Here is a 24,518-nt window from a genome sequence, read left to right as displayed (position 1 = left end):
ATGCTTATCCTTAAGAGCAGCCCCCAAAGACAGATAAAATCATGTCTTCACGCAGTATGAGAGGAAGAGGAGAGAGGCAGTGTAAGCACGCCGAGATCATCTACTAACAATAATATAGGAACTAGCCAAGTGAAATCTTAACAGAAGTTTAAAAATGGACACTTGGGAAGTTTATTTCCTTATAATACTCAGTCTCTGTTCATGCCAAGTCTCACTAGATAATACTATTCATATTTATATATTGCCTCTTGGAATGTGCAAATGAGCAATCCTTCCAATAGGAAATGCTAATTTGTTACATTTATATTTCCTATCTCTCATTCATCTGGAAGGGCTGGGAACACATCCAATTTTCTACCTTGCTTTTAAAGATTCAATGTCTAACATATATTTGGTAAGCAGAACACAGAAATTTTGAGCCAAGTGGTCCCAAAATGGCACCCTCTCGCCCCCTTTGTGACAACCTACATGGCCAAGACAAGAACTTCTATCTTCTGACACCTGGTGACCAGATGACCAGCTGCGAGCCCGGTTCCCCAATCACTGCTTCACACAGCCTGATATTCCCCAGAGCCTTCTTCCCCCCGGGGTAATGCCACCAGTGTAAGAGCTTACCTGTGGTGCTATTTCTGTCAATTCAGAGAAGCATTTATGAAAGTAATTCCCCCTCTCTAGTTGGAGGACTGTATCTCTGCCTCAGGGTGATATATGAATCATATGATCTTTGGATCCTTGGGTGAAATGAAGCCTTTCTCTTTAGTCAATCAGAAGGAGGCCTGGTTCAGAGAAGTTTTTTTGGGTGAAGCCCAGTACAGCAACTGGACTCCTTTAGAGACTTCCTATAGTCTCCACAACCTCTGCCAAAGCGATTTCCATGTTCAGAATCTATGGTTCTTCCTTTGGACACAGATAATACTTTATTTTTCTTATCATCCACTCCCTGCAATGAACTCCAATCTCCTCTCAAAAAGTCAACCCTGTCCCGGAAATCCAGACTAGAAAGCCAAAAGTCCAAGGGAAGCATGGGAGGATGATGAGCATGGCCAGCAGCCCCTCATCCTGCACAAGTCACATCTCAGGTGCTCTGTCCTAGATGACATTAGTCCTGCTGGTTCTGATCAAATGGGGAGAAAGAACACCAGCTCAAGACGAGGAAGCAGAAAACAGGTGTTGCCAGTGTTGCACCCTGTCCTTAGTTGAGAGTGTGATGCTATCTCTCTTCCCCAGATGTCCTGCCATCTGCAGGCCTTACCATGTATACTTCTGTTCTTGAAGTCTAGGAGGAACTTCAAACTCAGTGGTCACTGTGTCTAACTCCACCCTCATATGCTCTAGACCTCCTGTCACTTGTCTATCTTCATTATTTAGTGCCCCCTTGGGAAGATGCTATTCTTGGAAGTAATTTCACATTCTGACACTGCAGGAAGCTAGCCCAAGTTGTAGCTACTTCAGATCTCTGCAAACAGCCCTGTGTGCCGGTAACTTTCAGTCCACTAGAACTAAATTTATCAAAGAAATACTCATATATATGCTGAGGGAAGGAAAAGTGCCATAAAAAACATGTCTTCCTGTCACCCCCAATAATCCTCCCAAGTAGAACCGGATGAACAGATGTGCTGTAGAGGCCAACAACCAACATTTTAAGCCAGTGTTGGGAGGCATCGCTTTGGTCTGATTTGAAAGAAAGAAAATTAGGAATTTTATTTTCAATAAATTAACAAGTCAGTGGTAGTCCATGTAAAAGAAAATCTTAGAAACAAAATGTGGAGACATTCAGAAATAATACTTACCTATCCTCCTGAGAATTTTTATTTTACTGTTCACAGAAACTAAAGCCTGGGCTGTTCAGCAGAAATCCAAGAGTCTGTCGACGATGGCAAGCACACGTTCTTGTAAGACCCCCACAGTAATCAATCAAACATCAAGGGAAGGTAGTATACAAGATACTGGTGACTTCATTTTTCCCCTGAGTATTTCTAAGATCAAAAGAATATCTCTATTTGACTAACTAGACACCCCTTGGTCCTCAACCTCCCCCTGGGGACTAAGCCAATCCCTTGGTCTCTCATGGCATGACTATGGGCTAAAATGATGCAAAAGGAACAGCAAACAGGGCTGTCCCCCTGGGCCAACCCTCTAATCAGTTTCAAAGTATGTTTTGTTGGTTCTCATTGATGCCACTCAAAGGAACTGGTCACTCGTGGTCTCAAAAGTTTGACAACAAATTGTGTGATTAAATTTCTTAAACTCGTCTGTCCATTCCTAATCCTCTTTTGCCAACATCCCTTTCAGAGAAAAATCGCAGCACTGCATGGTGCCTGATTTATATTTCATTTCGAGAACAGGAAGTAAAGGGATTAAAGTTGAGGATTAAAACACTTACTCTTTACTGCATTTTTTTTTTCTCCTCCCAGAATGGCTTCCTGGTTGCTATGGCTACTGCTCACTGGTCCTTAGCCCTGAATGCGCACGTCTTTGCATTAGTAAAATATTTTAAATGAGACTTCTCGGAAAACAATAGAGAGAGTAGTTTAAGTTCAATTGCTCTTGAAAGAAGAAGCTACCATTTTTTAAAAATCTTTTTTCTTTGTCTTTGTACTGGTGTCCTCAAGTGAAGCTGGAGCTGGGACCAGCTCAGGGACCAGCTAAAGATGTGAGGTGCGAAATCAGAATTCAGCGGCAGGGGCGCAAGAAGGTGACTCTGATGTGGTGAGTCAGTCCTGACTCTACAAACCAGTGTGTGTAGGAAGTCGAAGGATCCCTGGGAATTTCTCAAATGTTGCAACACCACAGAACATTTTAAAGACAAAAATGCACGTAAGTGCAGTGTTGCAATTCCACATTGCAAATACCAGCCAGGAAATGAAAAACTGAGGCTTTTAATCACCGCGAAGTTCAGTTAGGCAGAGCAGCGTAAATATCACTGCTTTGGAGCCAAATCACTGGTGCTCGTGGTGGCAGCATCTTACAAAGGAGTGTGGCCAAACGGTGACAGTCACAAGCAGCATGTGCTGCCAGGGCTGAAGACGTCTGCATGGACAGTACACACAGCCGAGGCAGAGCTGGGAGTTGAGGAGGGAAGGTGACAGCGACAAGTGAGCAAACACAACTGCATTTGAGTTGCTCCTTTAAAAACACTCCCTTGACATTCATTTTAGAATATACTGCTGACATTCCTTTAAAAAGCCAAGGAAAACTAAGGAGATGGGATAGTAAGACTATTCTTAAAAGTCCAATAGCAGTATAGGCTCCCGGATAAACTGTAGAATATACAGTTTGAATACACCACCCTATCCATTTTATTTTTCCCAATGCTTGATTTTTCTCTGCCTTGACATCTGGTAGTTTCAACTGTTCCTTAATCCCCCAGAGACCCCACTGAAACTACCTACCCAAGGTCCAAATATCCTCATAATTTCTCACTTCCTCTGATCCATGATCCACAGAGGACAGACATAGATGCTACTTGAAAACCTGTGATTCAAGCCATATCGATATATTAATGGGAATGGATGGACTGCCATATAACGGAACAAAATTATATCCGGGATCTTATGGAGACAATCGTCTGACTGGAAAGAACCATTGTAATGGCGACGCTTCTAAGCACTGTAATGCACAGCCTAGTGGTAGGGATAATTTAAGTACAAGTGAGCAGCTCCCAAATCAAACCATGAGATAAACAGTGGGGCCCAATGACAGGACTATAGAATCTGAAACAAACTTGGGTGGAAATGGCCAGAGTTATAGGTAGGCCCGCAAGGTACAGAATCATGTCTTTCCCAATATGTCTTTCTGTTCCTTCTTTCCTGTCTTCAGTCTTTTCTTTTCTTTTCTTTTCTTTTCTTTTCTTTTCTTTCTTTTCTTTATTTTTCTTTAAAGATTGTATCTGTTTATTTGAGAGAATGAGTCAAAGATCACGAGCAGGGGGGATGGCAGGGGGAGAAACAGACTCCCGGTTGAATAAGGGCTTGATCCCACAGCTCTGAGATCATGATCTGACCAAAGGTCTCAACCAACTGAGCCCCCCCAGGTGTCCCAGTCTTTTCTTTTAGAAACCACTTTTATTTAGAAATAATCATGAAGATTTAGGGTCATGCTAGGGCAGGCTGGGGTAACTGTTCTGCTGCTCTTGCACATTTGCAATCAAGAGGAGGCAACAGGAATAGGTGAGAGGCATTTCTCTATGAATCTCTCGGGTTATCCATGTCTTGGGAGCAGAAGCACTGACTACCTTTCTGGACTATCTTTCAAAGGATGTTTATTTACTAAACAGCTCTGGAAAACTGACTGGGATAGTCTCTCCCTCCCAAGCAAAAGGTCAGGCATGCTTTTACCCATCATTAATGATTTAGGTTCCCTCCGCTCAGAATTTCCCTTTCCATAACAACAATCCACTGAGTGTGCAAATGTTGCTTGGCTCTATTTGTGGCACCTTGAGAAATGGGCACAAGAAAATGATAATACTCTGGCCACTGCTATTGCTATGAGTTATAAGCTCTCCTTTTGTCTTCTGCCAGCATCCAACTGTAGCAGGCTAACTTGTTAGCTTGTACCTAGGGTCAAATCTCAGACCCTTCATAGTTCCTGCCACCTACAGAACCATCCCTAGACGTGCAGAGCACTGGATCAAATATTTTTGCAGGGTTCCTGTCCATATAATCAATTTGAGTCACCCCCAAGTCAATATTTCCATGTCACACTTAGGGTGCAATCTCAAGTGATGCAGGGAAAGAGATGGTATACTGGCATCTGCTCACCAGAGCGCTCTCCTAGAATTCAGGCTTGCCTATGGGGCTCTGGAATGATCCCATAGTCAGGTGTTTTAGGGCTCATTAGGGTACCTCGGTGATCCTGCACATGGGGTAGAGGGTGGGAGAGAGTCCTAAAAGAGAGAAATGGGGGCTTGCACCCCTTTAAGTACCAGTGTGGGCTCAGGGCTGACCACCTGGATGTTGCTGCTGGCCCAAAAGGAAAGTTGGAGAATTTTGAAGCAGATACTGACAAACATGGGGGGCCCTGTCTCAGTTGGGGGCCACGCTACCATCTTCTAATGGAAAGATGCTCTAGAGCTTCCGAAATGGATCCTCACAAAAATTTGTTGACAAGTTACAAAGTTTCCCATGGTGGAAACTCACACAGCCCACAGCAAAAACAGTAGAGTCAAAGGAGCATTGGAGGTAGAGTCAGAAAATCTCAGCTGGAATATAGTTAGTTCTATTGCTGACTCTGTGTGGTCCGTAAAGTCATTTAGCTTTGAACCTTAGGTCTCTTGTCTCTCTACTGGGACTGCAACAATTATGGAACCCTGTGAAGATTCAAGAGGTGAACAGCCGTAAACAAGTCCAGTAAACCATGCTACATTCATGTTTGGCAGTTACTATTTCTTTTACCATTTCCTTTAAACTCTTATTTAATAAGGGAAGAAAACAAAAATGTGTAACTATTATGTCATTACTGCATGGTTTTCGTTTTTAATTTTTTTAGAGAGAGTGAACAGCATGGGTTGGGGGGAGGGAGAAAGAATCCCAAGCAGGCTCTAGGCTCAACACAGAGTCCAATGTGGGTCTCCATCCCACAACCTGGGAATCACAACCTGAGTAGAAATCAAGAGTCTGAGGCTCAACCGACTGAGCCACCCAGGCGCCCCCGTGTGTTTTTTTTTTTTTTAAGAATTTATTTATTTATTTATTTATTTATTTATTTATTTATTTGAGAGAGAGAGAGAGAGAGAGAGAGAGAGCAAGCAAACAGGGGGAGGGGTAAAGGAAGAGGGAGAGAGAGAATCTCAGGCAGACTCCACACCCAGCAGAGTCCAATACGGGGCATGATCTCATAACCCTGAAAATCACGACCTGAGCCAAAACCAAGAGTCTGATACTTAAAATGACTGCACCATTCCGGTACCCCCATTATTGAATGTCTTACTACAGTTTGCCACCTCTTGATATCGCTGACGGTCGAAAAGCTAAAACTAGTACTGAATTGTGAGTGTTTTATAGTATTAAGGTCTCTGGTCAATTTCAATCTTAACATCCTGATAGAGGAAGGGGCTCATAATCGGGGTGACACAGAGGGGGGGGTGTATGAAGCATTAAGTTCTCCTGCTCGTTTATGCCATGATTCAGAGAGCCCTAATACGTCTGAGCCTTTATGATCCGAAATTGGGGAACTTTTACATTAGTTTTCCATATAAAAGAGCAAGATTATCTTAGCAAAGGAAGTGTAAGAGAACAGATCATCCTTGACTGCTATTCCCAGTACACAGAAATGAAATCTGATTTTTGTATTTGCTCATGTACAGATGTGGAAATGCCAAGGATGTCCTTTGCACTACTATCCCAAAATACAATGTATTCAAAGTTGACAGTTGCCAAATATTACCCAAATTCCTATTGCCAGTGGTGTGTGCTAGGTTAGCCCAAAGCACTATTGTGATACAGAGCTTCTTGTCTGACATGTGCTATCTCCTCTTTACCTGTGTTTTTCCTACTGACTGGAAGGGCTTTTTCAGAGTCCACTGATGTCCTTGCAAATACCAAGTAAGGAAAACTCTTTAAGGAGTGATTGTTACTATACACTCCTGAGTAAAAAGAATAAAAACAGAGGAGCCCCATCATATGTTTACATGATAGAAAACTTTATGGAAAGAGATGCACTAGTGTTAGGCCACTGTGATAAAGTCTATCACAACTCTGCTACTACCTGGCTTTTATACTTCCCATAGGTGAGAGTGCAACTACTGGGAGTGGGGGCAGGAGGGCAGTAAAGCTTCACACATGGAAGAAAGTAGAAAGATCTCATCTAGCTAATCAGGTAATGAAAAGTTCTAAGATTATGGAAATTCTGCTACCAAAACACTTGTGATTATGGTTTTAAAAGTATGCTTTGAGAAATTACCAAGAAATAAGGTCCAGAAAATGGAGAAAGGGAAATCCACACCTCAAATTTCAACAAGACAAAAAATAAGTAAGTAAGTAAATAAATAAACAACCCAGAAATGCCACTGATATCTAGAACACTTAAAGTTCATGCTTGGATGGGACGACTGGGTGGCTCAGTGGTTGAGCGTCTGCCTTTGGCTCAGGGCGTGTTCTCGGAGTCCTGGGATCGAGTCCCACATCGGACTTCCTGCATGGAGCCTGCTTCTCCCTCTGCCTATGTCTCCTGCCTCTCTCTCTTTTTGTGTCTCTCATGAATAAATAAATAAAATCTTTTTTTTTTTTTAAAAAAAGTTCATGTTTGGAAAGATTCTAGAAAGAATTTTTGGTTGGTGAGCAGTTCAGAAGGAAGGATGTCAATAGTGGCCAGGATAGGGATCATTGAAACAACCAGAGAATCTTTATTTCCTTTTTTGATGCCATTATGTGAAAGCTGCACATATAATGAGCCTAAAATTCAACAGGATATTTAACAAAGTCTCTCATGATAGCATTTTGGACAAGACTGAGAATCCTGGAACTGATGACAGCCCAGCTGGATGCAGTCATAATTGGAGGAGCCACTGTATCTAAAGAATATCGATTAATGGAAATATGCCAACCTAACTAATTGCCTTGTCTCCTTTCACCCTAAATTCCTGATTCATCCTCCACATTACCACCATAATTATCTTTCTAAATCATGGATCTGACCACCAGCCTATGTTTAAATATCTTAGTGTGGCATAGAAGGCCTGTTAACATCAGTTCCCTTGTCAATTTTCTCAGCCTCAATGCTTGCCTCAATGGTCAATAAATGACACTGAAGGTCTCATGTGACTCTAGCTGACACCATTCTGTGGCATGAACAAAATGGAAAGAATAGAGAGGAATGAGATCCATATGCTAAAAAAATCTGGGAGGTGGGTAATAAGAAAAAATTGAAGGGAACTAGAGATATTAATGCAGAATCTCTCCAGACATCAGTGAGGTCGTTAATGGAAAACAAGCACCTTCAGAAGATAGACTAGGGCTCACATGTGGGTGTTCCAGGAAGGTAAGTTTTGGGGCTTTTTTTTTAAAGGAATGTTTAGGCATATTAAGTTTATTAAATAACAAAAAAAGAGATTGGTCTTCATTGTCAGGAAGCTTCAGATTTCATGAAGAGGCTTTATGAACATCTTTTGGGACTTTCTAACCGTGATTCCTCATGCTGGAGGATGTGATTACATTTAAAGACACTTACAATTCTGATGGACCACAGCTGTGCCTGCAGCTGGCCCCATGGAGTGACACTGCAGCAAGTACCATCCCGAAAAGCCACTCAGGGAGAACATCCTTCTATTCCAGTTAAAAGAGCAGTCCTACAGAGTGCAGTTCTCTTAACAGTTAACTCAAGAGTTCTTCTGTACTTGACAAACAGCGGAAACAGTGAGCATTTAAGATGTCACATGACACTTTGCTAGAGTTTATAAAGAGGGCTCTGGATTGTTGGGTGAGAGAATAATCTTTTGCCAAAAACATTCTGTGGAATGCCAAGATTGCAAACAGTATGTCAAAACTTAACAGACAGCTTTGCATTAGGGCCATATTAACTAACTTGGGTGCGCATGTCTGTAGGTCTTTTGACTTGTAGAAAGACAGCATACCACCTTTCGGCATCATACTTGGCTCCCTCTCTCCTTCTAAACTTTCTCATTTCTCAGAAACAAACTAAAGACAGTACAAGTAGTAATAAAAAACGTATCCTGATTCTAAAGGCCAAAAGAATAAAATGGGATAATGTATACAAAATGGCTCTGAAATGTCAAAGCATTAGAGGTGGCAAAATAAGACCCTTTTTTATTATCACTATGATGACGATGACCATTAAAACATCTGAGTTACAGAGACTGGACTCCACTTGATAAACCAGTCAGGTGGAGCCTGGCAGAAGGCTCAAGCATCAACTTGTCAAGTTCCCTAACTTCTCATGCCAGAATGCAACTAAACCAGGCAGGGCAGGAAAAGTCTCTGTTCTGCTTTGAGAATTCTCCCTATTTTCCGACTTTCATTTCTTGACACTGCTCCTTAAAGCCGGTTTCCCCCAGCAATGGGGGATGGCAGGCCAGTTTCCTCTGCACCCTAACACCTTTTAAAATTAACTCCCACCCCCATGGCCACAGCTCCCACCTCCAAGGGTTGCTCTCTGTCTCCACGAAAGACTACAACAAGCCCTGTGCTTGTGTTTTCTGACTAATAACGACAACAAACCTACAAGCTTTGCTGCTACTATCTCCAATTCACAAAGGAGAGCCTGAAGCTCAGAGATGTAAAGGAACTCATTCACTGAACCTGGTAGGGTCTCAGCCTTCGAATCCAGATCCAGGACTTAGAAGTCTGTAGATAGGCAGGAGAAATGCGCAGATAACTCACACGAGAGGAAATAAAATGGTAAATCATTATAAGAATAAGGAAACATGAGGAGTCTTCTGTCAGGGAACAACCAAGTTCTAAAATAGGCATGAAAGCAAAACTCCTCAGTATGAGGTCTCTAACCCTCCATTTCTCACTTGTGTAATGGTATCTGTGGGCAGACTGACAAACGGTAGGAATTTCCAACCCAGAGATACTAATTCTCTGGGTAAAAATCGACATCAGGACAGTCAGCTTGTCTGGTCAAGATTTTAAAACATGAACATGTAACTACAATGTGTTTCTTATGTGAGGAAAAAGCAAGGTAGATAATATAAACAACTTATAATTATGTCATGATCTCAGTTTCTATGAATTGTTTTTAAACAGCTAAAATCTCTTTGAGGGAAAAATTAATTAATGGAGGAGTCTACAGTAGAGAAAACTTGACTTACTAAAATTTCAAATTACCTATCTTCTCCCTCAGAAATTCTTTTTTAAAAATAATGATTTATTTATTTCAGAGCAGGGAGGGGCAGAGGGAGAGAATCCTCTCCTTGAATCCTCAAGTAGACTCCCTGGTGATGCAGAGCTCGATCCCAGGACCTGGAGATCATGACCTAAGCCAAGACCAAGGGTTGGCCACTTAACCAACTGAGCCACCCAGGCATCCCTCTTAGAAACTCCTAATATATAACATGATGTAATTCTTGTAGTAATATCTAACCTTTATTGGATATGTATAATGTGGCAGGCAGCATGCTGTGTTTTTAGGTCACTATTTCATTTAGTATGACAGAAACACACTGTATTAATGTACACTGTATGATATAAAATTAGGACAATAATGACTAAAGTAAAAGTTAATATATTATGATAAACTTATATGATCCTGTAAATTCGGATACATAATGCAAAATGTTTGTAAAAAGTATCTGCTTATTTGCCTGAAGTAGAATCCTCTTTTACTCTCTTAGCAGGGTCTGTAAATTAGTTGGCATGAACATATTTGCTTTGAACAGTCAAAGGTATAATACAAAGGGGTAGGACCAGGTCTACCCAATAATGAACTTCCTTCTGTTTTCCTAGTGAGCAACCAGCTTGCATTAATATAAATCACACTTTGTGGTGCGCCTTACCCAGTTTTCATGTGGTTAGTGTCAACCTTCAAAAAAAGTAACCTCATTTGAATCTGGATATAAAGCATTCCGATTTGTGAGTGTGACAGTTATTTGTCTGTATCCACCTGGCTAGCTTCTAGTCCCCAGTTATACAATAAGACCTAATTTAGGTATTGCTGTGAAGGTATTTTTTAGACCTAGATCAAGTGATTAGTGTCTACTATCAGGTGATTTTTTTAAGGAAAGAAGATTATCCTGGATAATCTGAGTAGGCCTGATCCAATCAACTGACAGGCCTTAAGAGCAGGAAAAAGACATTCTGCCCAGGGACTGCTCACCCAATCCTGAAGCTAGGAATTCTGGCACCATCTTGACTTTTCCTTTCTCCTTACCCCTGGTATTCAGTCCATCATTGCTTCCCACTCACTCACTTTTATCCCAACTGCCCGCTAACCCTCATCCAGGCCTCCATTACATTCTGTCAAAGTGCACATCCTTCTAAGCGGTGCAACTGCTTCCAGTCTATTCCTATTCCACATTGCCAGGCACCATCTGTACAACCAGCCCACCCTTGTCAAAATCCAGCTTTGACATCTCTGATTGCCTCAAGGGAAAGTAGTGTATCTTACCATTTTTTTACACATACCAAGCACTTAGCAAAATATCAGATATGCAGTAGATGTAGGTAAGTAGGAAGCAATCCTTCAGGGCACGTGAAGCATAGATTCTTCTTACTGGAGCAGAGTCTTTTCAAGTATTGTAGTGAAAGTCAGGTGAAATAGTCACTAAGAGTCCTGCATTTCTTTTGGCTCAGATAGTCTTTCTTTCTTTTTTTTTTTTTTAAGATTTTTATTTATTTATTCATGAGAGAGAGAGAGAGAGAGAGAGAGGCAGAGACACACAGGCAGAGGGAGAAGCAGGCTCCATGCAGGGATCCCGACGTGGGACTCGATCCCGGGACTCCAGGGCCACGCCTTGGGCCAAAGGCAGGCACTAAACCGCTGAGCCACCTGGGGATCCCTCTTTTCTTCTTTCTTAAATTTTTTCTCTTTTATATTGAGTTGTACTTGATATACAAAGACCTGCACATGTCTAATGTATACAATTTGATTTGGACATATGCACACACCTATGATATGATGACCATAGTCAAGATACATATGGATACATAGAGCATCTGCTACAGTTTCCTTGTGTCCTGTTGTGATGTTTGTTTTGTTTTCTTTTTGTTTTTTGGGTTTTTTATTTTTGTTATCAGAGGCTCTTAATTTTGGAGGGTCAGTGAAATCTCTAGAGCCTCTACCTAGAAAATACATTTTTCATATAATTTCTGGGATTTCATGAGTTTCCTGAAACCCATCCAGCCATGAAGCTCCCCCTTATGGTCTGTGGAGCCCAGGTTAATAACCCCTGACTAGAACCAAATATCATAGGTTCAAGTTTGTTTCTAATTCCCTCTGGTTTGGGTCTCAGCTTCCTTTCCTTTATTTGGATTTTTCTTGCACCATCATCCAAGCATCCACATGACCCAGAAAGAGTGGCTAGGGTAATCACTGAAAGATGACCCTGCAAGAATATTCAGTTCTTGTGGAAGGAAAGTATTTGCAAATGCAGTTGTTTCATTGTTATTTACAATATACTGCCTTGGATTGCAGGCTTGTGACAGAACAATGTCTTCTGCTGAATAGGTGGTCCCCTTCCACCTCTGAGGCCCTGCGTCTGCCTTTCAAGCTAGCTGTGAAGACGGGATATGGTCAAACCAGGGGCCTGTAACTTAAGCTAAGTCACAAAGCAATTCATGGCCCTGCTTAAGAGAGGCTCATACCTCCCGACATCCAATCCAAACATTGCTCGAAGACACAGCCACCTGCCCAGTATCCACCATGAAAAGTTTTTACATTAGGCTTATCCGAGCCCTTGTGTGAAGTCACCCTGAAAATAAATCTTCACAGCTCAGAGAGTCAGGATACAAACAAAATAGGAAAATAGTGCCCATGGATATCAAAGACAAAGCTCAACTGAAGCTGAAAAGGGAGGACGACAGAACAAGCGGAGGGAGCAGTGATTGCTCAAGGGATATGAGATGAAGAGCGGAGCCCAAGAAGATCTGTGGTGAGCTGTGTCATGATATTTTAGGACATATATTTGGCAGCAGAGAGTCTGAGCTAAATGCTTTTATTCCAAAACCATTTTCATCAAGAATTCACAGAATCTAATAAGAGAAAGGGAATGAGAAGCTTAGAAGGCTTCTGTCAATCAATCAAAAAAGCAATTACCTAGGAACTATTTCCATAAGGGAGCTGTGCTAGGCACTGTACAGCCTCAATTGCTTATTAAAGTACCTGCCAGAGGGTCCTCATTCCTTACATGGTTGGCCAGAGCTGTGCCAAACACCCCCGTTATTTGCCCTAAATCAGAATTTTCAGGAAGAATAAAAATAAAACTAGTTTCCCAGGTATGACATAGTATTATAAAGTAATCGAGGACTATATAAAAGCCCACAGATCTTTTCATTCTGACCATGGAACCTAAGACTTCACTCCTTAAGAATGTCTATCATTTACAAAGAAACCCTCAGACGCCATGTTCCAGAAGCATTGTCTGTGAGACTATCACAGCATTTCTCCTACTGCACTGAAAGCACATGAGTCCATGTGTCTTTTTTTGGCATGTAATCTTCAGAAAGCCAAGTTCAGGTCTTCCTTGTTTCCAAATTCTCAGAGCAGCTGCAGGGCTTCAGTGATGCTACCTATGCTGATGGCTAAGTGAATCACAAATGCTGGCTGGTGGGAGTCATTTTCTAAGGTGGGAGATGAAAGCTATGCCTTTCACCCAGGCCCTGTAATACCACTGAGAGTAAGGACATGCTGCAGAAAATGCAAGTATATATAACAAGCTAAGAAGATCCTGAAATCTGTTGCTATGCCCTCACTAGTACCAGGTTCTTCCAGAAGAAGTTCAAACAGGAAAGTACAGCATTTTTTTAAGGAGGCCCTATGCCCAACGTGAGGCTCAGGCTCATGACCCTGAGATTGAGAGTTCCTGCTCTACCAACTGAGCCAGCCAGGTGCCCCAGGAAGGTATAGTATTTTGACTTAAACAGGGCTTTTTAAAATTGCACAGCCAATTGATTTTTCTCATTTCCAAAGTGATTATTCAAATGTGACCCTGACCGTCCCCCCTCAGCAGGTCTTCTCTGTAACCTCTGTATCTACCCCCCCACCCTGCACTGTTTCCTTGCCTGCATTTATGCTACTTATTTTCCGTTGACTTTTTTATTGTCATTGGGTTTCATCAGGACAACATGGCTCTGTGAAGGTAGAGAATATGCGTCTGTCTTGTAACTACTTGTGTGTTTGGGTCTAACCCTGTGCCTGGCTCCCAGCAGGTGCTTAATAAATATCTGTTAGATGAAATAAATTATTTGATATTATATCGCAAGTAATTTACTAGAAGACTAGTTTGATGAGATGCTCTAGAGGAAAAAGATGATTTTGTTGGCTGAATAACTCTCAGCAATGTTTCATGTTCTCTTTCTTTTGTAGTATCATATACCCCTGGCTCTGAAAACTCTTGCAAGAAGAAAACCTTGAATATTATTCAGTTCTGCATTTCCCAAACATATAGGACAATGACAAGCAGTTTTTAAAATAATAGCTAATAACATCCTGAGGAATGTGTTGCAAAGAACACACTTTGGGCCAAGTGCTTTAAGACCTACAAAAAGACCCTGGGCCTCTAGGTCCAGAGACACTAGTATAAATTTTCTTTATATTTTCAAGGATGAAGACAGCTTTCTGATCTCTCCAGAAAGAGCAGCTTTTCCTCACTAACTACTTACTTTATAGACAACTGGCCCCACCCCTCCACTTCCCACACCCCAAAGGGATTCTCAAGTCCTTCATAACAGTACCACATGGTAGCACAATACTCACAAAAGAAGAGCTGGGGGGCACATGGGTGGCTGGGTCGGTTAAGCATCTGCCTTTGGCTCAGGTCATGATTCCAGGATCCTGGGATTGAGCCCCACATCGGGCTCCCTGCTCAGTGGGGAGCCTGCTTCTCCCTCTCCCTCTGCTGTTCCCCCTGCTTGTGCTCTGTCAAATAAGTAAATAAGATCTTAAAAAAAAAAAAAGGCAGAGCTGGAATCACTGAGCCTCCCTAAATCAGAAGCCTCCATGCAGCTAGTCTCAACTTTAAATTGGTGCTATAACTCGAGGGTTAAACTTAAGATGATTTTTTAAAATTTTATTTATTTATTCATGACAGAGAGAGAGAGAGAGAAAGAGGCAGAGTCACAAGCAGAGGGAGAAGCAGGCCCCATGCAGGGAGCCCGACGTGGGACTAGATTCCGGGTCTCCAGGATCAGGCGCTGGGCTGAAGGCGGTGCTAAACCCTGAGCCACCCGGGGCTGCCCAAGATGACTTGTTTTTATCACTTAACTTTAATTAATTAACATCACTATTTTGGGCCACAATTATTTGCCTTATAAAAGCATATCCAGTGCCTTTCTCACAATCAGTTACCCTCAATTGAGGCATCAGGACATTCAGGTAGGATAGTATGTCCCACCATCGTTTTGAGAAGAGAGAGAAGCAGTTTGCCACCAACAATCATTAAAGTATAGAAGTTAGTGAATGACTCACTTTAAAAAACAATCACTATTTTAGTGCCATTTTAACAACATACAAGCATCACTCTTCCAATATGATTTCCCATATGATTTATTACATGTGAGAAGAAGACAGGACTAATTCATCCGGAAATCCTATATCCATGATATGTGCCCATGACTGACATTCCATTAAGAGTCAGGGTGAGAGGGATGCCTGGATGGCTCAGTGGTTGATCTGCCTTCAGCTCAGAATGTGATTCCAGTCTAGGGATCGAGTCCCACGTCTGGCTCCCTGTGAGGAGCCTGCTTCTCCCTCTCTGCCTCTGTCTCTGCCTCTCTCTGTGTCTCTCATGAATAAATGAATAATATCTTTAAAAAAAAAGTCAGAGTAAGAGAAGAGTAGGGGGAGAAGAGAGTGGAAGGGAGGGAGGAATCACGACAACAAAAAAGGAAAGTCACAATCTGGGAAGGCTTCTGACCATGTGCCCCCATGTGCACACCCTCTGCCACATAGATGATAACAGGAAAATGGGAGAAAATTGAGAGCCTCAGCAGCTCCTTTAATCTGTGCCTCCACGTAGGGGAAACAGATATATTTTCCACGTAACTTTTGAAGATTTCAATGAAGCCACAAAGCAAGGTGAGCTCTTTGGTATTTCATGAAATCGCTTATAGTTCTGGGTATGGATGGGGTGGTGGCGGCTCTGAACAGATTCCGCAGAACTGCCAGTTCTAAGCAGATGAGAAGTGCGTTATGTGAACCACTCTGTCTTGGCCAGAGAGTTCCACAGAACTGGCCTCTAAGTGGGAAAGAGAAGTGTATGTGGCATTCGCAAACGTTTCAAACACTGCGTGGAGTTTATCATAGTCTGTGTTAAGGTTGTGAACATGAAAGTCATCAACCAGGGTGGGTCAGAGGTGAACATGAACCAAACTTTTCACGAGTCACAGCCAGAGTCTGGCACCTTCGTGGAGCTGTGAAATGGAGAGAAGACACGTGTCATCTCTAACTTTGGGCCCGGCCTTCTTTTGCATTCACTTAAAAAAGTCCATGTCGATAATGAGCCAGAATGGAAGGGAACCCCCTCCCTGTTGCTTATGGGCACTAGCAAGGTGCAAGTGAAAAATTCTGATAAAGCTCACAGCCTTGAGGAAAATTTCAAGTGGCTTTTTGCCTTAGTTTTCTCATATTTCACCACTCATTATCAGAGAGAATTGAAGGACAGATTTTGCCTTTTGCTCTGCGGACTAAATTCTATTCTCACTGGAGACCAGAGTGGGTGACCAGAGTATCTCGCGACTCACTTATCTGCGTAACCCTCTCTTTAATCGACTCAAGATCTGTAAGGCGCATCCAGTGGAAGAAGTCTGCACGTCAGCTGATGGAAAATGCGGGTGTGCACACACGAGGTGAGAGAAAAGTTACTTTCTGCATGCAATGAGCCAAATTCTCCCAATTCCTCTGCAGAAGAGCCGTCCCCTTTCTTCCTTTTTCTTTTCGTAGCCTGAACAACATTTAGCTTAGCTTTCAGGTCCTTGGGTTTTCAGTAGGATCCAACAGGTGTGGGGAGGGGTCATATGCCCATGGCCAGGGGCATCACTCTGGAAGACTCTGCCTCTCCTGATAAATAGCAGTCTCCACGGCTCAGGGGGCCTTGTCTCCAGCCCAGATTTCAGAGTGGGGCCTCGTAAAGCCAGCAATGTTAAGACCAAAATAATGTCATTTAGTGTCTAGGGGGAGGTTAAAAAGATTAGAAGAAAGCAGGCAGGCAGGGTATATTAAACGAGTCCATGACTAACAGGGTGTGACAGGAAAGGGTTTTATTCTTTTCAACAAAACAATTCCCTAGGGCTGGGACCATGACTCTACTGTGCCTTTATCACCTTGGAATTTTTATGGTTATTTTTGATGAATTCACATTTTTGTAAAGCCTTTTTTGAAATGATGCCAACTTTCAATTTTTAATTAAAGTCGTAAATAATCTTAATTCTGCCTTAAAAGGTTTATTGTTTCTTACTTCTTCTTCTTCTTCTTTTTTTTATTATTGCTGCCAGGAAATATTTCAAATACCAAGTCCTGATGTGAGTTAGCAATTAGAATCTCAAGGTCTAGTAACAACATTGTACCGTGTAAATATCACATGCTGGGACACCGGTACAAGATCTGAAAACATGGATTGGCTGATTTCATTTGGGTTTATTCACATTGCTGCTCCCGGGAGTGGCATTTCCCCTTTTTATTGGATGGGGCAACTTTCATCGTTTTAATTTCCACAGATTAATTTATCACTGATTCATAACAGATTCTTAAAATCTTCAGATTAAAAAGATGGGTGAAAATTTGGAGAGTAAAAACACAGTAACCGTGTCCCTAAGGTCTGGACAATAAAAGGCAGCCACATACAGCTCACTCACTTGCAAGAAACCAGGAGCTCATCCAAAGCTGAATCACTACAGACATGGTACCTCATTTTACAGAAGACAAAATCAAAGGAGTATTGCAATATTTGACACTGGGTTTTAATACTGCTCTTCGAAAGTATATCCTAGTAACCTAGACTGATAGTTGAAGGCTATCTGCAAATTGTCTAGAAATTTCTATTTTGTAGTCTTGGGGTCTGATTTTCCTTTTTTTAAATTAATGCTTCAGGAATCTTTCACACAATCAAAACTATTCCTGTTTTATATAGAGACTGAGACACACTGCATTTGAACAACAGAAACCAATTAATTAATAATTCCTGAAAATATCTCATTACGTTTCCATACCTACTGTTAACCTAGGTTACCTTCTTTTTTTCTTTTTTTTTTTAATATTTTATTTATTTTTTTATTTATTTATGGTAGTCACAGAGAGAAAGAGAGAGAGAGAGAGAGAGAGAGAGGCAGAGACACAGGCAGAGGGAGAAGCAGGCTCCATGCACCGGGAGCCTGACGTGGGATTCGATCCCGGGTCTCCAGGATCATGACCTGGGCCAAAGGCAGTCGCCAAACCGCTGCGCCACCCAGGGATCCCCCTAGGTTACCTTCTTAAGTGGAATAACGAATTAGTGCTTATTTGTCTGGATGTAGGACTTGTGTTCTCTCATGTCCATGGTAGCTGTTATTCTCAGGGAAGGTGTTCTCCAGTCTTATGATAGGTTTGCTATTATGGTAAAACTTCATGCATTTAAGACAATTTAGGGGGTGAATGGTCAAATTTAGGAGAGACAACTCCCAAGAAGGTTTCTGTTGTGTCTTTGTTTTTTAAACAAAGACAACTTATCACTTCAAATTCACAAGATACACACATAGATAATGACAAAAGCCATTAGGCCGTGGTTCTTCTGACACAGGGAACAGTATGCAACATTGGTGTTATTTAAAAAGTATTAAGTATCCTCCTTACAACTTTATTTATATTATTAATTCACTTAGCAGTTCCTTTGCTCTTCTACAATACAGGAATATATTTAGTCCATGTTGACTGATCATCTGTTATCATCTGTTGATAATGATCATCTGTTATCAGTTTACTGTACTCCAATAAAAGAGGCTTAATTATATTTATAGAGAAAAAAATGATTTTAACAATTGACTTACAAGAGTGGGTTTGTATGCAATTAAGAGTATCTATCAAATCCTTCCAACTGGGCATTTTTCTAATTCTCAGGGAAGAGGTCAAACTCTTTCCATATATGAGCCCTCAAACTGGCTTTGTGCTAACACCTCACAAGGAAGAAAAAGCTCAAGTAGGAAAAAAAAAAAAAGACTACACAGCATTTCCCAACATAAAAGTGTTAAATCCCTATAAACCATGAAAGAATGCACGATTCTAGTTAACTAGAAGTGCTAGTGACCTGAAAACCATGGCCATGGGGTTCAATCACATCATTGGGTTAAATCACTTGAAATAAATTGAATCTTAAATTCCCTTACATTTATTACGAAGGGCCCTTAAATGAATCAGTAGTACTATCTTAACGCTTTGGAACACTCAAAAAGCTAAGGTTAACTCAGTGTTTTTCTGCCATGGTCAGAAGGTACTTGGTCCAAAAACTCATAAACTCACTTATTGGGAAATGCCTTGAAAGGTAGTAAGCTCCTCATATCTCAAGGTGTTGAAGCACAATGTGACCAGACACCTGTTGGAGATCTTATGAGTTTGAGAGAGTCAAGTGGGTAGGCTGGTTGACCTTTAGCATTTCTTCCAAATCCAAGACACTATGCATTCTATATACTTTAAAGATGCATTAATTCCTCAGTGATGTCAAAGTAATTTTAGGTTCAATTCCTTTCTCAGATTTCCATACATGGTACCTATTAAGAAACGTGTTTTCTTCTTTCTTTCTTTCTTTCTTTCTTTCTTTCTTTCTTTCTTTCTTTCTTTCTTAAGCTTAAAGGGAGGGATACTCTATACTTATCCTAGAGATACACCTACCTTCTCCATAAGAATGAAAATGGTTTCAGCCAATTGATATTTCATGGAGAAGCACTTATCTCCAGAAAGGGTTTTTGTTGTGCTATTTTTCCCAATTCAATTTCCTTTAACTATGTGGACTTAATTTCCATAAAAGCCTTTTGTTACTCTCTGGTTTAGTGCCTTTTGCTAATTTTCTCTGATTCTTGTTATAAGAGCCCTCCCCAGAATTGCATATCTGGTTATAACATTGCTATTACTTCATGGAAGATGTCCCTTCCCAAAGAGCATGTAACAAGTTGAAGAATTTCAATGTCCAGCACAAGGTCCCAGTACTCCAAGAGTCATTTAAATGTGCCTTTCCTGGCTGGATAAATTCTTTTTTAAAATTACCTTTTTCCTTGCCTGTTGATCTTTGGAAGAATGTGCCTTCACATGCTTTCGTAGGGAACTTGGGTCTGTGTAGCGTTTGGTGCATCCTGGAATTTGACAAGCATAAGGTTTCTAAATAAGAAAGAAAGAAAAAAAAAACACAAACAACCAGCTGTAGTTAAATCATAAAAGTAACTGAGGGAAATTTACTCAGATTACTGACTTCAGAGCAGGAATTCTTACCAACTGGCTGAGGTGAAAATGCTGGGGATTACTTGTGCATTTTAATTAGAAAGCCCTGAAAGTTTGCATCAAGGCAAAGGGGACTAAATTTTTGAGAAACAAGGAGACAGCTTTAGAGGTGCACTCCTCCCACAGAACCTCTCATGGCATTTGTGTGTGTGTGTGTTTTTAAAGATTTTATTTATTCATTCACGAGAGACACAGAGAGAGAGGCAGACATAGGCAGAGGGAGAAGCAGGCCTGATGTGGGACTCAATCCCAAGACCTCAGGACCATACCCTGAGCCAAGGCAGACATTCAACCACTGAGCCACCAAGGTGCCTCTCTCGTGGCATTTTTGGATGTGGAAATTATTAGTAAGCATCTCTAGTCATACTTACAGTTACGTTCCCCTGAAAACAATCTTTGGTATTGTCAGAAACTAGGAAACACATTCTTTAAGAGTTCAGGTAGAGAGAAGCTGCAGAAAAGTCCAGAAAAGACTGGGAATGTTTCAGAGGAAACCTGATTCAGAAAGAGAGAACGAGAGAATTAAAAAGGGAATATTAGTAGAAAGTGAGTGAGAGGCAATAGGTTTTTTTTCCCCAAACAACAGACACATGAAAACTCAGCCAGAGAAATATTATTATAGGATTGCAGGTGTAGAAGAGTCCCAGTGCTCAGCCTAGGCCCTTGGCTGGGTGCAATGAGAACACAAGTTTTGGCTAATTCAATGCCCTCATGCTCCTGAGAGATGTGAGCTGCAGGGCCTCAGGCGGAGTCTAGAGGATGGCTTTTGAGCTATGAAATAAAGCAAATCTTTCTGTTTAATCTAAGAACTAAAATAAAAAATCACAAGATAGACTGTGTTCGTAAGTCACAGCTTCCAGTCACTCATGTACTTAGGATCTCAGTAAGTGAGATTGACTACAGTTGTGCGTACAGGATTTGAAACGTAAGGAGGAGAAGTGAAACTCTGCCTCTAGAATAGGACTCTTGCTCTGGGAAATGGCTATTCCATTAAAAATAACAACAAAATATATATATCAAATCAAAACAAAATAAAAAGCCAGAAAAAAAACCTGATTTTTTTTCCTCTATTTATTCCTGTTTTCATGTGTATGCTTGTCATTTTGTGGGCCAACACATATGTGGATTATATTATTTGCCCTGCCTGAAGCCACATTTATGATTCGCTTTCTTGTTTTTGCCATTTTTGATTCCAACCACAAGGTAAAGTCATGAATATATAATTTAGTTGGGCTCCCTCAATACGAATTCTAAGTGCGATGTGTCTGTTCCTTGACTGATTGACTAAATCCCCCATCAGGTCTCACAGTTTCACAGTGCGTTCGGCACTGAGTTACATGTGAGAAATCAGACAAGGGATAGTGGCTGAACCAGGCTCTCAATAACTGTTTTTGCACAGGGTCAGCCGATATGGGTTAAAGCCACTCACCAATGAGTTTCCACTGGGTAAACGAAGGTTTCTGTTCACCTGGGAATCTTCTGGATTTGTGTGGCTTTCCTGCACAGCCTTCCCTATCCTACCCTGGCTTCGGGGCAGCAACTCGATAGTATCTTTATTGCAGTCATGTTGCAACCACATAAACTCACATCTGAGCACTGTGGCATGTAAAAAAAAAAAACTTCAGGAATATTAGCATGTTATATAAATCAATACCATTATTATTACCATGGCCAGTAGTATTTGGGTTGAAAAGACAAGAAATGGGTAATGTGATTTTGTATTTGTTTTTGAGTTCTCAAAGAAGGCTTGGCTACTCTCTACTTCACAGGGGGGGGTGCGTGTTACCCTCTCTCCCCTGCTGTTAGCCACCTGGGATCAGAATGCCAAAACAGCAGTGGTCTGGTCCCAGTGCTACTAGTGCACTGCTCATTGTACCTCAGATGACCTAAGCTTTAAACAGCATGCTGCACTTTATCAAACTCTATTTTCCACGTGTACCATAAAATCATTCCCCCTGTTTAGATATTAAGATGCTAATAGAGAAATAAGTTAATAAAACTTTTCAAGGTTAGAATTATGAACTTGGTAAACCTTATAGAAAAAAATCATTTTCCTATAAGTAAAGAATCCATTGAGTTGAAGAAAGATACTTTATCCAAAATTCTGACAACACTAGCATAAGGAGTGCTTAATGAAAGGAAAAGAGGGTCTACATTTAAATATACATTTTTCAAGCAGCTACCGTTTGCTTTTTAAAACAAATGTTTAATTTTTATATGATTTTAAAAGAGCTTACCAAATCATTTAATACAATAAAAATTTAAACAGGACGGTTGGTTTGCATCTTGAAGAAGAATGATGGTTTTAAAAAATTTAATAGAGTAGTGTATTTTTTTTTTTAATAGCTGGGTTTTAAAAGCTACTGGCATTGAACTGAATCATGAAATTATTATCTGAGGTAGCTTTCCTCAAAAGTTTTAAAAAGTGATTTTTTTTTTTAAATTCCAAAGTGATTTTAGAAAATGCTCGTAGTCTGATTAGCTAAAATTAGCTCCAAGAAGGGTATTGTAGAACCATAACACTTAGGCTCACAATAGTTCTTTCAAACTACAGATAACCAGCTAGAGTAGAGGCAATTTCTCAAGACAATCTTGTCTCGTGAATGTTCATTCTTCCATGATAAAGTTTAATGACAAATTGGAAAATTTATTAGATTCTACCAAGACCATTTTAGACATACAAAATAGGGCATTTTAACATAATTTATTCTTTTTTTTCCTATTTCTACCTTTTAAAAATCCTGCTATTCACCAAATTTATTCATTTCATATTCTATTCTGTTGGTCCTAAAATCACTGAATTCAATTCAGCTAGAGCAGAAAGGGGCTATCTTGTGCTCATATAGCTCTAATTATATTTCAGCTATTTACGAGGCAAACCATCACACTTACGTATGTTAGGAGATAATTCTGTTTAGAAAGGTTATGTGACATATAGCTAAAATGACTTCTATCAATATGACTAATAGAGACTAATATAAAATTTAATAAATATGTCAACTATAACATCAGAAGAATCTTAAATATGTATGAGAAGGTGTGTAGAAATAACAGTATCTTTTCAAAATTCAAATTCTGGTGTAGTTTAATAATAGACATCGGAATGTTAACACTGAGAAAGTACTGTCATGAATACATTATTTGCAAGAATGTGGGATAAGAGATCTGTGATGTGTATAATACATTTATCCTGATGGCTTTGTTAAAAGAAGTGAAACTGCACATAGTCTACCTGGCCTCCTGTAAGGCAAATGGCATCAGAACTTGAGAGATGCAAAGAAGGATGATCAACATAACAGAAAATAAATGAGTCTTAGAAAAGAAGCAAAATGTTACAGCACTAAAAGAGTTAAGGTGATTTTCAAAGATGAAAATCAGTTGTTCTCATAAGGGTTATGCCAATGGATATGCGGCTGTTAACACACAGGAAGCATGATAAAGCTGAACCCTGGCATAAGATTTGCTGAGTCTTCTTAGATCGCCTGAAGGTGAAAATGCCAGGTGGTTTCTAAAGCAAAAGGCCAGATTCACACTGGGTAACCATGCCAGTCTCAAAGTTCTTACGTCAAAAAAAGAAGAACAAGGGTAAAGAAAAAACAATAACAGACAATGACTTTCCAATTCTAGCAATAATATATATTATCTATTTCAGCATATCTTGATATTTGAATAATTTATTTTTATGTCTTATGCCTGGTAGTCATCCTGTGTACTGAAATCTACTATGTGACAACACCTGAACTGCCTCTGCTTTGTACACAGAGGTGATCAAGGAACCCCTTTGTCTTTCAGGCAGTTGTAACATTTAGGATAGCTTGTCACTACAGAAAAATGAAGAGAGAGCCCAACAGGGCCCCTTCTGGACCTCCACAAAGATTCCACTGCTGCCTTTAGCATTGTCCCTATAACCTGTAGACATAAAGCAAACACTTCAGCATGCCACTATCAAATGGGCACTTTCTCACACCAGGGCCTGGGGCTGGAAGCTGGGAATCTCTGGCCATTCTTACAGTGTCCAGATGCGTCCTCTGGTGCTTGGCGCGGTCGCTGGAGTTACTGAATGCCTTCTGACAGCCTGGATGTTGGCACAAGTATGGCTTCTCACCCGTGTGACTCCGCAAGTGAATCTTGAGATTCTCAAGCCTTGAAAAGGCCTTCTTGCAACCTTCAAACTGCAAAAAAGAAAACAGTTTTGGGTTGTTGAGAAGGAGCTTGAATGTTTGGGTCTGGGGGACGGGAAAAAAAATGTCCTCGGTGTGTATTTGGCCTAAAACAAAAAACAAAAAATAAAATGAAATCCAAACAGTAACAAATATGACTTCTAAAAATATCCACATATTTATGTGAACCACATTTTTCCACTAATATAGATGCCACTTTCCATACCAAATCTGGGTCTCAAACTGATTTCTGTGATTACTTATGTCAGAGAAAATTTGCTATGA

At 40.7% G+C, this 24,518-nt stretch overlaps 1 protein-coding gene across 6 annotated transcripts in view; it reads right to left on the bottom strand.

Annotated features, from left to right (window-relative positions):
* The window catches only part of GLIS3 (GLIS family zinc finger 3), a 598,942-nt gene that overhangs the window by 77,463 nt on the left and 496,961 nt on the right, over positions 1-24,518 (bottom strand). For 5 of the 6 annotated variants that reach the window (XM_072761706.1, XM_072761710.1, XM_026001604.2 and 2 more), the window contains 2 exons: positions 24,084-24,245; positions 19,843-19,953 (listed from right to left, as the gene is read on the bottom strand). In XM_072761706.1, the coding sequence (XP_072617807.1) occupies positions 19,843-19,953; positions 24,084-24,245 (273 nt within the window). The remainder of the gene's footprint in view (positions 1-19,842; positions 19,954-24,083; positions 24,246-24,518) is intronic. The other variant, XM_026001606.2, reaches the window with a different exon arrangement.

Source organism: Vulpes vulpes, chromosome 1 (genome assembly GCF_048418805.1).
Source record: "Vulpes vulpes isolate BD-2025 chromosome 1, VulVul3, whole genome shotgun sequence".
Classification (NCBI taxonomy): domain Eukaryota; kingdom Metazoa; phylum Chordata; class Mammalia; order Carnivora; family Canidae; genus Vulpes; species Vulpes vulpes.
The sequence above is the reverse complement of the archived record's forward strand: the minus strand, read 5'-3'. Positions and strand labels throughout refer to the sequence as shown.